At 34.6% G+C, this 15,033-nt stretch overlaps 2 protein-coding genes across 2 annotated transcripts; one reads left to right on the forward strand and one right to left on the reverse strand.

Moving 5' to 3' along the window:
- Positions 1-924: 924 nt before the first annotated feature.
- On the reverse strand, positions 925-6,533 carry LOC117626470 (nuclear transcription factor Y subunit A-7). Its single transcript, XM_034358183.1, has 6 exons — positions 6,371-6,533; positions 4,978-5,043; positions 4,038-4,165; positions 2,005-2,106; positions 1,718-1,882; positions 925-1,622 (listed from the first exon to the last, which is right to left on the reverse strand). Exons 2-6 carry the CDS (start codon positions 5,003-5,005, stop codon positions 1,437-1,439), a joined length of 609 nt encoding a protein of 202 aa, XP_034214074.1. The 5' UTR covers positions 5,006-5,043; positions 6,371-6,533; the 3' UTR covers positions 925-1,436.
- A 2,874-nt stretch (positions 6,534-9,407) lies between these two features.
- LOC117626468 (ferredoxin--NADP reductase, root isozyme, chloroplastic) lies at positions 9,408-13,087 on the forward strand. Its single transcript, XM_034358180.1, has 5 exons — positions 9,408-9,669; positions 9,832-9,888; positions 10,677-11,009; positions 11,265-11,484; positions 12,284-13,087. The coding sequence occupies exons 1-5, from the start codon at positions 9,646-9,648 to the stop codon at positions 12,781-12,783; spliced, it is 1,134 nt and encodes a 377-aa protein (XP_034214071.1). The 5' UTR covers positions 9,408-9,645; the 3' UTR covers positions 12,784-13,087.
- Positions 13,088-15,033: the final 1,946 nt, after the last annotated feature.

Consider the following 15,033-nt stretch of genomic DNA (forward strand, 5'->3'; position numbering starts at 1 on the left):
ACATATACACAGTCTCGATCTCTTGGACCACAGGAGTCCAAGAGATTGTGGTCACCCACCGTTGGATATTAATCAAATGGTTCAAAATGATATATATAAATGCAATATGACATAAATGATTATTACCCGATTCAAGTCAACCGTTGAATTTACATCCAACGGTAAGTGACCATAAATCTCTCGAACTACAGGGGTCCAAAAGATCAGGACTGTACATATACATATGCACTATTTTATAATTTGGTAAAATCACGAAATGTGTACATCCCAATTGCTAAGAATAGTATATATGAATCAAATACAATTGGTTCACATCGGACAAGTGGCTATATATATTAAATTATATATTTTCCTAAAAAGTGTCAAGAATTTCAGAAAGAAAAAAACAAAAACAAAAAAACATTTGTGCAATTAAAGTGGTTAAGTTAAAAACAATCCAAATTCCATTAATCCTATTTACTAGTTGTCCATACCCAACAAACCAAAACTAAAACTTTTTTATAATGAGGTGAAAAAATGATGCAGTCCAAAAGAGACAAATCCAGTCCAAACAACGTTAGAAAGACAAAAATCGAAATGATTTCATGGTGGAAAACATTGGGAATCAGATTATCTGGAACAAAACAAGGCAATAGTGATGCGTTGAATGTAGAGAAGAAGATGTCTTTCATAGTGATGCGTTGAATGTAGAGAAGAAGATGTCTTTCCTTTGATGAAGAGATAATTGCCACAAATCATCTTGTTCGTTTGAACTTTGAATGACCCATTAACACTAGGCTTGCTCTACTGTGAAAACAACTTTTCCATCCCTTATTTATTATATATATTATCGTCTTTTCCAATTTGCCCCAAGCTAATAAAAATAAATTCACTATATTGATAATTACCCCAAAAACCAAAAAAAAAAAACAAAAACAAAGAAACTGCTGGTTGATAATTACCCAATTTCATTAACCATTAAACTTATTGTCTCAGTTGATAACAAACGAATAAAACTACTACTACATAAACAGCAGCCAACCTAATCTTTTGCCAATCTATTGAAACATTACCAAACCAAACAACACGGGCTCTAAACTTTGTCAGACAAGTTTCCAACCTCACAACAGGTATAAGTGCAAACTTAAACCACACAGCAAACTTAACCATCACTCTCCTGGGATTAAAAAAAAGAAGCAAAGGGTTGAAATGAAACCCATTCGGGAGACGGTTATATCACTGCGCTTCAATAAGACTGCCTACTTTGTCTTTTGCAGCCCCCCCTACAAGCCTACTACTGAAGAACCTATACATGCTATTGCTAATGAGCTTCAAGTCACAGTGAAGCACTACCGAGACTAGCAAGGCTGGTATTGGGGACCTCCATTCCCTGGCAGTTGTTGAAGGATAGATACTTCATGTGGCCCCTTGAGCGCGTTGCAATTGCTTCTGAGTAATCAGGATGTTCCATCTGAGGAAGCAAGCTCACTTTTATCAGAGTTTAAATTGATATTTGGCTGGGATTTGTCGCCTGATGACATTTCATCCTGCTGGTTGTCATTTTTCTTTGCATTAAGAAATCGACCCCCACATCCTCTAGCTCTTCTCAGTGCATGCTGGTGTCGAGATTCATGCAAGTATGGCTGCAAGAGTAGTTTGAAGTGACAATGAATAAATGAAACCTATAGCAGCATCTCATTGAACATGAGATGCAAGGATTTGCAGTCCACAATATTACCTTTCGAGACTTAAGAGCTTTATTTTCCGATTCTGCTTTAGCACGAGACTGCCGACGTCGCAAGATGCCATGATATTGTTTTGCGTTTACAAACACTGGTTCCTCAACTGCATCTGATGGCAATGGAACTCCTGCTTGCTGGATTCCCATTAACTGAAGATGGACCTGAAATGAGGAGACAGTAATAACCACAAATTTCATGCACATAAGCAATATGTGGTCTCAACGCTCAATATTAGAAGTACCATTATCAAGAAATTATATCTAAAACAAGGTGGAAGAAATACCGTTGGTTGCCCCCCATAGGGCTGTGGAGGATATGGTTGTGTGTCATAGGGAGCAAAGATGCTTCTGTAGTAAGGGTCTGGATAAGGGTAAGCTGCTGGTGCCTTCAATTAGACAAACGAAGGATAATGTATCAAAATTCTAAACTTAAATTAGGAGCCGTTTTAAAGAAAATTACATTAAAAATTGCAAAACAACTACATGAAAATTAGCTTGAGAAACAGAAACTTCCAATGATACTAAACATTCTTATTCTATAATGTTTTTTAAACAATACCAACAATTTCACTGATACTATGTTTGGAAGGAAGGAAGGATAAAGGAAGAGAAGGAGAATTTTACTTCCTCTTGTTTGGTAAAAGGGATGGAAAGGACGAAGAGAAGTGTAAACATAGACTTTTACAATTATACCCCGTATTCAAATTTAATTGCTTGGGGACAAAAGTGAAACTATCACTTCTACTAGAGATTAAAACCCAAACTAAATCTACCTAAGGATATTCATGGGTCAATTTGAAACTATTTCTCCCATCCATCTCCATCCCCACAAAACATAGGTTAAAATCTCTCTACGTATAGAAGATAAAATTTAGGAGAGCCCACCACATATTAGCTGTCTAAATACCTTGGAAAGTACATCACATAGTTGTCTCCCAAAGAAAATGCATCTTAAAACTTCAAATTAAGAAGAGTTTAAAACACGCATGGATCTTTTATTTTAGGTATAGCTTGAAAAACTCTGTAATATTGTCTAGTTATCAGAAATCATCTTACAATCTTTAGAGCCCTTATTTCCTAATGCAATCAAGGTTTGTTAGTTGTGGGTTCGTTAAATAAATAACACTCTTTATATGGTGGTAAACCTCCTTATTTCCCCTTGTATGGGGGTTTGTTATTTCCTCCTTATTTAGGCCTGTAAACCTCCTCATTACATAAATAACAATCTTTAGATGGTGGTATCGTCTCCCTCCCCGCACCCACCCAAAAAAAAAACGCCACACATGAATGCCCTTTTCTGATACAGGCCTAAACAGTGCTGCTACCACCACCACTAGTTAGACCTGTATTAAGGATCTCTTGTAGCTATCACTAAGAACACCTGCTATAAGGAAATACATTGCCTCTAGCCACAAACCATGAGAAACAGAACCATCACAACCAACTTATTCAGCTTCATCACCAGCGGCAGTTCCTGTTACTCTCAAAATGCAGGAAACACAACCCAACACTAACAAAAGTGATGCCTTCCACCACTACTAACTCTTAATTACTTAATCATCCACCTAGGGAAACTTCTGATATTAGCCACCATAATTACTACCACCAATGCTATGTAACACTAGATGCACCTACACCAGTTATAGTTTCATCTAAGTATCCCCCATACAACTTACGGTTCACATAGCACATGCATATATTTTCAGTTCCAATTTTGCACTGAATGTTCATAATTATTACCCATTATGCTGATAAGGATCATAACAGGATGATATCGGTAATTTAGTCCTCTGATCCCACCAATTTCTTTACAAGTGTTAGTCCCTAATTCATCTAATGTTTTTTATTTACTCAGTTTTGGATGCATGTCTTGAAGGTTGAATCTACTTTCCTTGCAACCATACGCACAATTTCTTTGGGAGCATGCAATTGCACATTTCTTCACTACATAGTTACCCAAGTTAACAAAACAAGCATCTCATCTTTAATAAAGTGCCTACTTCAGAAAACATTAAAATCACAATAATTGCAAATTACTTGATGAACTGAGTAAATGGTACCACATATAAGCTTCAACACATTCTAAATATTGACATATAAACATGATATATGATATCACAAACATATACAGGTCAGCAACTACATATACACATGGTACAAATATGTATATATATGGAACCTAAGAAGTCACAAACTTGATGACACAATAGTGGAATTGACAATAATAAAGTGCAAACTTCCTCTTCTTTTTTTTAAAGGAGAAATTTGCAAGAAAAGAAAACGTCAACTCTCTAAAGTTTAAGGTTGAAGATGTTACCACTGCATGTCCTGTTCCAACTTGTGGAGGGGCTGCATACTGAATATTTGGGGTTGGAATTCCAGGATGAGAAATACCAATTGCAGGCAAGGAAGAATGACTTTGCTGGTCATCAGATTCACTATTATCTGCAAAAGCAAAATTTCAAAGTAGATAAGAATGCGCTCAAGAAATGGTTGTACTACTCAAGTGAAGAAAGGAAAAAACAAAAACCATGATGCCACTTCACAAAAGGAAAACAAAAGCCAAAATGAATAAATCAATAAATCAATAAAATAACAAAGAATTAAAGCTTTGAAGTTCAGTGCTATAAAACCATAAATATGAGGGAAAAGTGTAGTAAATCCTACATCACCGCATTGATCATATGTAGCATAGGAGCAATATCAGAAGGATTTAACCAGAACATAATAAAACAGCATTACCATACAGCCTTAAAGCCGACTAAAACAACCAAGGAAATTATTTTTTTTCACAAGGTAGAGGCTTCCTGAGGATCCACATCAAATGAAAAAGAAAATGGGCAATTAGTGAGATGGTAAATTATGTAAACCATAAATCAAAATCAGGAACGACCAAGGAAGTCAAGGGTTGGATCTGACACGGATCTTGCTAAAACCAAATCAAGACTTCAACCTAAGCCCATGCTCGGTCTTAGGTATTACAAAGGTAACATAGGTTAATCTCCCCGCAAAAGTTATTGGTTTGTAGAACAATCCACCAACAGAAACGGAAAGAACCCTTACTTAAACTAGTTTAATACAAAATCTACACCATTATTATATCAAAGATGCAAAAGCACCAAACAAAAAGCAATTCAGTTTCTTGTCACATTAACTATCCCTGCTCAGTTATATGCCAGAAACATAAGTCTTGTCCATTTACAGCAACTCTGAAACCAACTGAATATTTAAAGTATTTTGGAAAGAAAGAAAATTACCAGAACGATCATGCACAGAAGAAGTCATGAGGATGTCTTAAGTGGAGAGTCCAAAACAATATGTAGCTGCAAAACAAAAATCACCCAGATCAATGTCATACAGAAAATAACATGCTGCTAGAACCAAGTAAGAAACAAAAAGAAAACAGATCATAGGATGAATTTTTTTTATAAAGAAAAGAGAGTACATTTTAGGATGAAATTAGAATCGTTCAGTAACTAATATCTTCTTTTTTTTATAATCAGAAACAGAAACTTTACTTAGTTGAAAGTCTATTAGTTTAAAAAATAAAGTCCATCTGTGAGGAAGAGTTTGACCGTCTAGACAAAGCTAATTTTAGAGATATTCCTTTCTTTGTACTAAATTCGGATTGTGTAGCTGCAGTTAGTTGAATTTTGGTAGCTTGATGTTGGTAGACAGCGGCTTCTTGTAATTTACAAAGAAGCCCAAAACCTCACTAATAAGATCATAGTATAACTGCATATATTTGACAACCGCGCAAAACAGAAGGGACAATCAGGAGAGGGGAACTGATATTGCAGAACCATATCAGCAAAATGAAAGAATAAGGATACAATCAAAGTGACATGATGGTGCTTGCAATATCGCTTTCAAGTATGAGCTACTAATTTCCTTGGTTACAGGTTCCATTTTCCAGCATAATTGAGATAAAATGGTTGGTAGTGGGGCTTTTCCTATTTTGAACCATGAAATAACAGGGCATGCATACATAAATAGATAAATAATTTCTTTTCAAAGGTGGTTCAGTGAACGAGACTTTGCCTCCTTCCAGAGCAGAGTCCGAGGACGATTGGATGTACAAACCCTTACCCCCATTGCAGAAGGTTGTTTCGCATTTCGAATGTGTGGCCACCCGATCACAATGGAGCAACCTTACCATTGTGTCAAGGCTCGAAATATACAGATAAATAGATCATTGTTAAACAAGATTTCCATCTAATCTAGGGTCTAGCCACAGCTGCAGATGTGTACAAAATAATTCAATGAATGGCCAGCAACAACTAATTTAGCTCATAAAAGATAATCATGGTATCCTGAATACTCCTTAAAGATTGACTCAGAGTGTAAAAAGAAAGAAGAAAGTGAACCCAACTACTCTCAATACCATCAACCCAACTAATATTATAGTTCATCTGCATGCCCAGTTTTCATAAAATTAAATTAATAAACTTTATTAAACCCAAAAATTCAGCTCTCAATTTACTCTTCAAATTCCTACATAATTAGCTCAAAACTCAGAAAATTGACCCAATCATCTAACATAAACCAATTCACCGAAAAAATATATATAAAAAAATTGAAGAATTCTCATAATTTGGTCGGGCAAACCAATTGCAAAGCGAAGCTAGGGTTTAGAATTTGGAAAGTTACCTCTTTTGGCTGGCTGCCTTTCTTGTTCCTACTAAATTTAGTAAAATTCTTTCTGTGCAGGATTTGAAATGGCGTCTGACGGAAATTAGAATTCCTCTATCACCATATTATTACCTGAACTGCATGCCTATTTTCAACCATACACATCTTTCATTTTTATTTTATTTTTTATTTTTTATTTTTTATTTTTTTGGGAGGCTTTTAATCGGTTAAGTGTCGACTAGGATCTGTAGGGGTGAAGAACTCTGAGCCGTTGGATTCAGTGACTGTTTCGGGCAGTGGAATGTGCTGCCCGGGAGATAATCTGGACCAGGAATTATGTGGGGCCTACGCGGTGAGCGGGCGGGATTGAAAGCGACCGCCGAGCTTGATTTCTGTCCAGCAACGCACCCGCACGTGGGGTCCACGGCTGAATATTATTAGTCTCTGCTGCTACTTTTCTCAAGTCAAGCCAAAAGAAAAAAACACAGAGTACACAAAAATAGTAACAACAGACTATACCGTATATGAAGGGCAAGGATCCTAAAATAATTTAATTATTAACTTTACTATTTAGTATTTTAGTATTACTCTTTAGTATTTTTTTCAAAAATACTATTTAGTATTTGACTATTAACGTGGGTTTGGCTAGTTGGTCAGTGCAATGAGTCCACCCTTTTGCATTTGAGTTTGAATCCCCTTATTCATTCCTGTAGATTAGATTAAGAGTATTTACTCTTGCATCCTAGGTTCGATTATCCTTCTTCAGTATCATTTGGATAAAAAAATAAAATAAAAAAACTAAGTCAAATTAATTGTGTGATGGTTCAAACGGTACGGATGAATTTGATTTGGTTGGGTTGAACGACGTTTTGCCCTCACTTACAAGCTTGTGCTGAAAAATGGCACGAGCCCAATGGTCTTAGGTTACGTACATGCATATTTTGGGCCAATATTTTGGACTTCATTCCACCACTTCTCTACTGAACTCTCCCTTCCCTCTCAGCCCAACTCATTTACCCAACCAACGCAGCAGCTCTCTCTCTCTGTCTCTCTCTCTCTCTCTCTACTGTACCAGCGGAGAAGATACAGTACAATACTAAAGGGACATTCTAATTTTTACAATTTTATGTGCAATATATTTGGGAGATTTTGGAAAAATCTAAAGGAAAGATAAAATTTTTAAAATAAGCTAAAATGGACAAAATTATCCTTATTTATTTTTGGATTTCCTAAGGAATCATTTACATTTATATGTCTTTAATTTTAAAGTTGAGAGGTTTTTCTGTCTTTTTTGAAAAAACTTTGATTTTTTCCAAAAGTGAAATTTTTTGTGGCTAAAACCTAAATTTACTAATATATATATTTTGACAAAATCTACTGCATATGTAATGAAAGACTCATTATTTTCTTGCATTTTTAACTAAATATTGCACATGGAGTGACACCACATTGGAAAAGTAGGCCACTTCAGTGCATTCAGATTTGATTTACGTCGGAAAAGATCTTGAAGTAGCCCTATATAATAATACTCCCATCCTCCCCCTCCCTAACAAATGACAAAATATACATATATATAGCTATATTTTTTTAATATATTGAATATGTTTAAATGGTATAGCCGAGCGGCTATACTATTTTCAGCGACTATACTTTTAAATATATTTGAATATCTAAATACTATAGCCATGAGGCTCTACTATTTAATTATATTAAAATATGTTTAAAGCGTATAGCCGCACGGCTACATTGCTTAAATATATTTGAATATTTATACAGTATAGCCGTGCGGCTATACTATTTAAATATATTCAAATATATTCAAAAAGTATCGGCTATACGTCTTAAATATATTCGAATATTTAAATAGTATAGCTGTTCGGCTATACATCTTATATACATTTGAATATTTAAATAGTATAGCCGCACGGCTATATCCTTTAAATATGTTCAAAATGTATAGCAGAGAATATCAGAATATATATATATATATATATATATCCATTTTAAGTACTGAAAACAATGATCCTGGTAGGCTCCATTTTTATGGATTGATTTGATGTATTTGTTTTTCTTTCTTTTGATGGCTTGATGTGCTTTTTAAAAATCTCTTCTTTTATCTGTTTTTTCTTCTTCCTTTTACTATTTTTTTATTTTTGGGTTTGAATGAATCTGAACTTTGATTAGTACATCCAGGTCCGGCTTCACAAAAATCCCAAAGATGTCAATTATATCCTAAAGTACTGATCATAAATTGAAAAAAAAAAAAGAAAAAGAAAAAAAAAGAAGCTTTCTTAATGCAATTCATTTACGAAATTCCGTTTAAAAAACAACAATGATAAATGGGATGTTGTACATATAAATAGAAATTATTTAATTTTTTTGCTAGTAAAGAATAATTTATATTTGTCAAATATTATATGTATGCATGACCAAATCGAATCAAATCTATCCAGATATTCTACTGATGTTACCTAAATTATATCAATAATATATTTTATTAACTACAATAATATCGACACATTATTAATGACATATTGATAGTGCAATGTTTAAGGCCAGATTATACTTTTGTACAACAAATCCTAGAAGTTTGCATGTAGTTGATTAAAAAAAAAAAAAACAAAGGGATAGTTTCAAAATTGCCCCCTAAACTTTTCTGTTTGTAAAATAAAATTCATGGAAAACTGAAAATAAAATCCAGTGGTCCAAATGAAAATTCAAGGACTAAAGTGCGACAAACAAAAAGTTTGGGGGCAATGTTGAAATTAACCCCAGATTAAAAAAAATTAAGTAAATTAAAGTTTTAGCCATAAAAAAACTTTTATTTTTGAAAAAAGTCAAAGTTTTTTAAAAAAGATAGAAAAATCTCGTAACTTTCAAATCAAAGACATACAAATGTAAAGGATTCTTCAGAAAACTCAAAAATAAATAAGGGCAATTTTGTCTATTTTGACTTTTTTTAAAAAATTTCTCTCTTCTTTAGCATTTTCCAAAATCTCCCAAAAAATTACCACATGCCAACCTGCCACCTTCTCGATATAAAAAAACATATTATAGAGAATTAATTATTTCAACTCGTCAGGTAGACAAGGCGAGCATCGCAGTGAGAGAGAGAGAGAGTCCGAGGAGCCAAGGCAAAATCAAAACTCGACCTTTGGGACACTCGGAAGGATAATTTTACACACCATTTTTGCCTCCAACAACTCTTCCTCTGCGTGATCTTAGTCCCCTACCCCCTATATTAAGTCCCTCGCGTCACCTAAAGCCCTCTCATACCATCCTTTGATCCAATCATGTCTCATTTGGCTATATCTCAGGTATTGCCCCATTTCAGATTCGGGTACCTTGTTTGTTTCCCGAGAAAACGGAGGGAAAAGAATGAGGCTTTCAGTCATTTTATGCTTACCCAGTTGCCAAATAGAAGATATTTGATTAATTCTGCTGTTCTTGTTATTGGGTTATAATGATTTTGCTTGCAGGGTTCACTTACTGCTCCTGTTGGAAGCGATTTTTCTATCAGAAGATCAGTGTTCAAGGTGCGCCTTTCCTTTGTTGGGGTGTTATTAATTTCGCATATTCGTGTTTCTTTTTTAATTGGACACAAGATTGAGGGCTTGTTTGGTTACTGTCGTTATAAACTATGTGGCTTTAGAGTCTTGAGGATTTTCAAATATGTTGTAAAATGAGAAGGTTCCGAGATTCTCCTTTTCATTTAGTTATAGTGGAGGATTAGCTATTGTGATATTGATACCATTTCTTGGGTTCTCAGCTCGACCTTAGAAGCACTTGTTAGCTTTAGTTTTTGCAGATTGCAGACTTTACGTGTCTTCAGGGATGGAGCTTATGGAAACAAATTGCTTGTTTCATTTTTGTAATTTCCCCTTTTTTTTCTAAGGATCTTATAATCTTAATGGCATTGTAACATTAAGCCTTTAGTTTTAAAGGTACAACCAATTGAAGCAATTAAAGTTAAATGTGATGGTGATGGTCTACTGGTGTTGCTGTTAGAAGCTGTTATCAATAATGATTGTCGATAGTTGTGACTTTGAAAGTTGTGTATTAATTTGATATAATTATTTGTAAGTGCGTTGATTAATGACTGTCACAGGGAGATGCTTGCAATGGTAGTAAATAGAACTTTTGTCACATATCTTGCTGTATGCTTATTTCATCTGATTAAGTTTAGAGTACTGCTCCTGAGACTAAAATTTTGTGGTCTTAATAGATAGTATGAGTTTAGCTGATAATAGAGTACAAATTTAAACTGCTTTGTGTTTCTTCAGTCAATAATTTCTCACTAAAATTGCTTGTAATTTTGCTGCAGGCACAAACCATAAACTTTAATGATAAATCATGGGCACCTCTTTTACCTTTGGACTTGAAAACAAAGAATGGGGGGCTGAGAAATCAGCGGATAGTATGCATGTCAGTGCAACAAGCAAGTGTTCCTAAAGTTGCTGTATCTCCTCTACAACTTGAAGATGCTAATGAGCCCCCATTAAATACATACAAGCCTAAGGAACCTTATACTGCAACCATTCGTTCTGTTGAGAGGATTGTAGGCCCAAAAGCTCCTGGAGAGACCTGCCATATTGTAATCGATCATGGTGGTAATGTTCCCTACTGGGAAGGGCAAAGTTATGGTGTAATTCCTCCTGTAAGTAACTCGTTCCATAAATTTTATGTCTTCATTTAGTTGAAAGAGTTTTGACCTATACAATTCTTCGTAGCAGCTATGATTTGAAAATTGAGAGGATCATTATATAATTGTTTTCAGCCTCATTTGATGATGGGTCTCATCTCTTCACTTTAGTAGCCACATAATTTTAAATTTTAAACCAATTTACTGGCATGCTAATAATTGAATCTTCACACTAAATTTCTCCATTTGAGTACCTTATTTTCATAACAGGGTGAAAACCCAAAGAAACCTGGGGCTCCACAAAATGTTCGTCTTTACTCAATTGCATCCTCAAGGTATGGAGACTATTTTGATGGCAAGACGACCAGTTTGTGTGTCCGCCGTGCTGTCTATTACGACCCTGAGACAGGAAAGGAGGATCCTTCCAAGAATGGTGTGTGCAGCAATTTTTTGTGCAACTCCAAACCAGGAGATAAAATTAAGATCACAGGTAAGAGCCTACTGTTTGAAGATCAATGGGGTTTTGCTTTTTAATTAAAATAGTCTGCGCGAAAAGCCTGTGGCTCATGGCCAGGGTGGGCTATATTTTGATCTTAAAAGGTCTCAGCCTGGCCAAGGCAGCGGCTCGTGCAGTTCGGCCCTTCTAGTAGAATGGTTGTGCTTAAGCCTCACTTTTGGGTTGGCCTGTGCCCCTAGGTCATTTAGCCAGCCTGTTCTTAACTTTTGTTATTTCCCAAATGATTGCCTTCTTCCAACATATATGAGTTTGTATGGCCCTTTAGTAGGTAAAAATAAATTCTATATATTATTTTTATTCCCCCTCTTTTTAGGGTTGGGGGTTGCTAGCTTAGACATCATATTTGGCTTGATTGATTGGATTTTTTCTATAAGTTGTTAAATTTAACGATGCTGGCTATTTTCATCCAAACTTGGCACTTGAGATTATCAACAACGCACACACAGAAGAAAAAAAATTGTTCTTGCTGTTAGTTAAACTAATCAAGTCAAATATATTGTTAGGAACTCCTAATTTAAGTGTTACTTCCGTAATAGTAATTGTATTGCTCACATTGTATTTACACTGGCCATCATTGTTTTCTTCTGTCTTTCAGTTGCAAACTATGGCCTCATAAATTAGTTCATCCGATGATCAATATTATTTGCTTTCAGAGAGAATTAATAAACCTATTTAGTCCATTCTTTTCATTTGATGGATTTGACACTGTTACTGGTAGTTAAGGTGCACTCCTTGTCTATAGTTAATTGAACTATAAATAATAATATGGCAGGGCCTGCTGGCAAGATCATGCTTTTGCCTGAAGACAACCCAAATGCCACCCACATTATGATTGCCACCGGCACTGGTGTCGCACCATACAGAGGTTACCTTCGTCGCATGTTCATGGAATCTGTTCCCAAATTCAAGTTTGGCGGCCTTGCATGGCTATTCCTTGGTGTGGCCAACACTGATAGTCTCCTCTATGATGAAGAGTTCACCAAGTATCTCAAGGACTACCCTGATAATTTCCGGTACGACATAGCGCTAAGTAGAGAACATAAGAACAATAGAGGAGGGAAGATGTATGTTCAGGATAAAATTGAAGAGTACAGTGATGAGATCTTCAAGCTCTTGGATGATGGAGCCCACATATATTTCTGTGGGCTCAGGGGAATGATGCCTGGGATTCAAGAAACCTTGAAGAGGGTTGCGGATGGAAGAGGGGAGAACTGGGAGGAGAAGCTTTCACAACTGAAAAAGAACAAGCAATGGCATGTGGAAGTCTATTGATATGGCATGAAGCCTCCCATGTTAGGTAAATTTTCTTTTGGTTAGCCAATCATCAGCTTTTACATAAGGAACTTTTGAGTTAGCAATAGCATTGATATGTATCAGCAAACAAAGAGACAAGCCCATCTTCTTTTGGTTGAACCAATTTGAGGAACCCTTTGATTGTTGATTGATGTTTCATCTTTTGCCTCCATTTAGTTTTTTATTTTTTAATATTTTTCAATGTAATAACCAGAAAATTCAAAATTCTGGTAAATTTGTTCAACCGATTTTATTATGAATTGCAAGCACACTGTTTTCCCTATAATTGACAACCTGTTTTAAACAATTAATGAATGTTCAAATAAAGATCATAGCTTGATAGCAACCAAGCTATGTAATCAATTCAAGACCCAGTAAAAACTTAAATAGAGCAGAAACAATCATGAGCAGGATCTGTGGAGAAGTAAGGCTAATGCAGAGAAATCTAAACCAAGAAGAAAAACTTCAAATATTTAATATTTTTTCAATATTAGTATATGTAAATTGATACTCAATATTTAATTATAATTTATATGCCTATATGCAACAACCCGCGAATAACACTTGGCATTAGGTGGTTCTTGTTTGGAAGTGGCCACAGCTTGGTTGATGTTTTATTTTAATTTATTATTTTTATATAAATTGTTCTTTTGTTCCCACTCAGCTTTTGATTGCATTGAGGCTTGCTATTTAATTAACTTTGGAAAAGGAGAGGGTATAAACCCATAATATCCACCTTCTAAAGGCATTTTCAAATGTCCACTTGATTCTAATATGGTGGTTGCGTACTTATTCTTAGAGTAATTTTCCAAAAACATTCAAATTGTCTTTTCTTTTCCTTTTCTTTTGTTTATAGAATCTTTTTTATTGATATGGGCGATAACAAATTAGACTCACATACACTAAACGGATGTTAAGACTCGAACCCTGAATCTTTTTTGGGAAAACATTTGTTCCAAACCACTACACTAATGAATCCTTTACAAATGACTTTTTCTTAATAATTCTATTAAAAATTAGTATAATAGTGATTGATGATCTATATTGATATGTATGTAATTTTATTCTTGTCTATTAAGACTTTAATCTTTTGACTATAGTGATTGATGATGTACACATTATCTTTAACAGTGTAATCCATTGGTTGATGCCTTGCAAATTGCCTAAGTTTGTTTGCCGCATTAAGTGAATGGGTCATCATCCCTGTGATTGCAGCCTAGAAAAGGATGATTATAAGCCATGTTACCATCTAACATTACTAGTGAGGTCTCAATTCAATACTTGACTTATATAACTTAGTTTCGATATCTAAATTCTCGCATGCTAATCACATGATCAATTATTGTCGAAAGATTTTTCGTATAGAACGGTTGAATAAGAGATTTTCTCAATAAATGAAAACGAGGAGAGGAAATTGAATGTGAAATCACTTATAATATTGAGATGAAAGTATCAATAGATTAATAACTAGTTGATTTCACATTCGGCTTTTAAGAGTAATGCTACACTTACCATATTTTTATCCCACATTTCTATACCACATGATGTGGCATGTCCCTATCATATGACACGTCAATTAAATTAATGAAGTGTATTTTAATAAAGAAAATTTAATTAACAGTTTTTTTTAAGTGTTAATAAATTATAAAAGAAAAAAAAAAGTTAAATAATTTTAAATAATGTGGATGTCCACCTCATCTGCCACATAAGGTGGTATGGAAATATGATAAGAGTATGTCAACCGTCATCAAAATATAAAGTTATAAATTATGTCAACATAGGCAACTGTCAGTCAGGTTAGAATTCATGTAAAATCAAAGCGGCTTTGTCTGTCCACACGTCTTTTATAAATTATTTTAACACATTGACATTTTATTTTGCTTAAAGAAAAGGAGAAGAAGAAAATGACTGTTTATGAATATGAAACTATAGTCAAAGGACAACTAATCCATGAATTTAATTTAGAATGTCAATCATCGAACCAATTGCTAGAAAGACAGTGACTCAAACCTAAATATTACAAATAAAATTTTGAGGTTGGAGGACTAGTCGGTTGGATTTGCCTCTGGAAAATTCCTTGAAGCTAAATAACAATTGAGTTATAATCCTGGGGCCAATTCATTACTTACTAATCATAAATATTTGTAAACGATTTATAACGTCTATATATTTATCGATTCAAAAACATCGATAAATATATATGTTATAACAAAATAGACTGATGATTTA

This window comes from Prunus dulcis, chromosome 4 (genome assembly GCF_902201215.1).
Source record: "Prunus dulcis chromosome 4, ALMONDv2, whole genome shotgun sequence".
In the NCBI taxonomy this organism is placed as follows: Eukaryota; Viridiplantae; Streptophyta; class Magnoliopsida; order Rosales; family Rosaceae; genus Prunus; species Prunus dulcis.

Coding starts and splice junctions, on each gene's coding strand:
- LOC117626470 (XM_034358183.1), bottom strand. CDS start 5,005: ATGACTTCTTCTGTGCATGATCGTTCTG. Junction 4,166..4,977: donor TTCTGTGCATGATCGTTCTG/GTAATTTTCTTT, acceptor TTGCTTTTGCAG/ATAATAGTGAATCTGATGAC. Junction 1,623..1,717: donor AAGCTCTTAAGTCTCGAAAG/GTAATATTGTGG, acceptor CTACTCTTGCAG/CCATACTTGCATGAATCTCG.
- LOC117626468 (XM_034358180.1), top strand. CDS start 9,646: ATGTCTCATTTGGCTATATCTCAG. Junction 9,670..9,831: donor CTCATTTGGCTATATCTCAG/GTATTGCCCCAT, acceptor TTTTGCTTGCAG/GGTTCACTTACTGCTCCTGT. Junction 11,010..11,264: donor GTTATGGTGTAATTCCTCCT/GTAAGTAACTCG, acceptor TTTTCATAACAG/GGTGAAAACCCAAAGAAACC.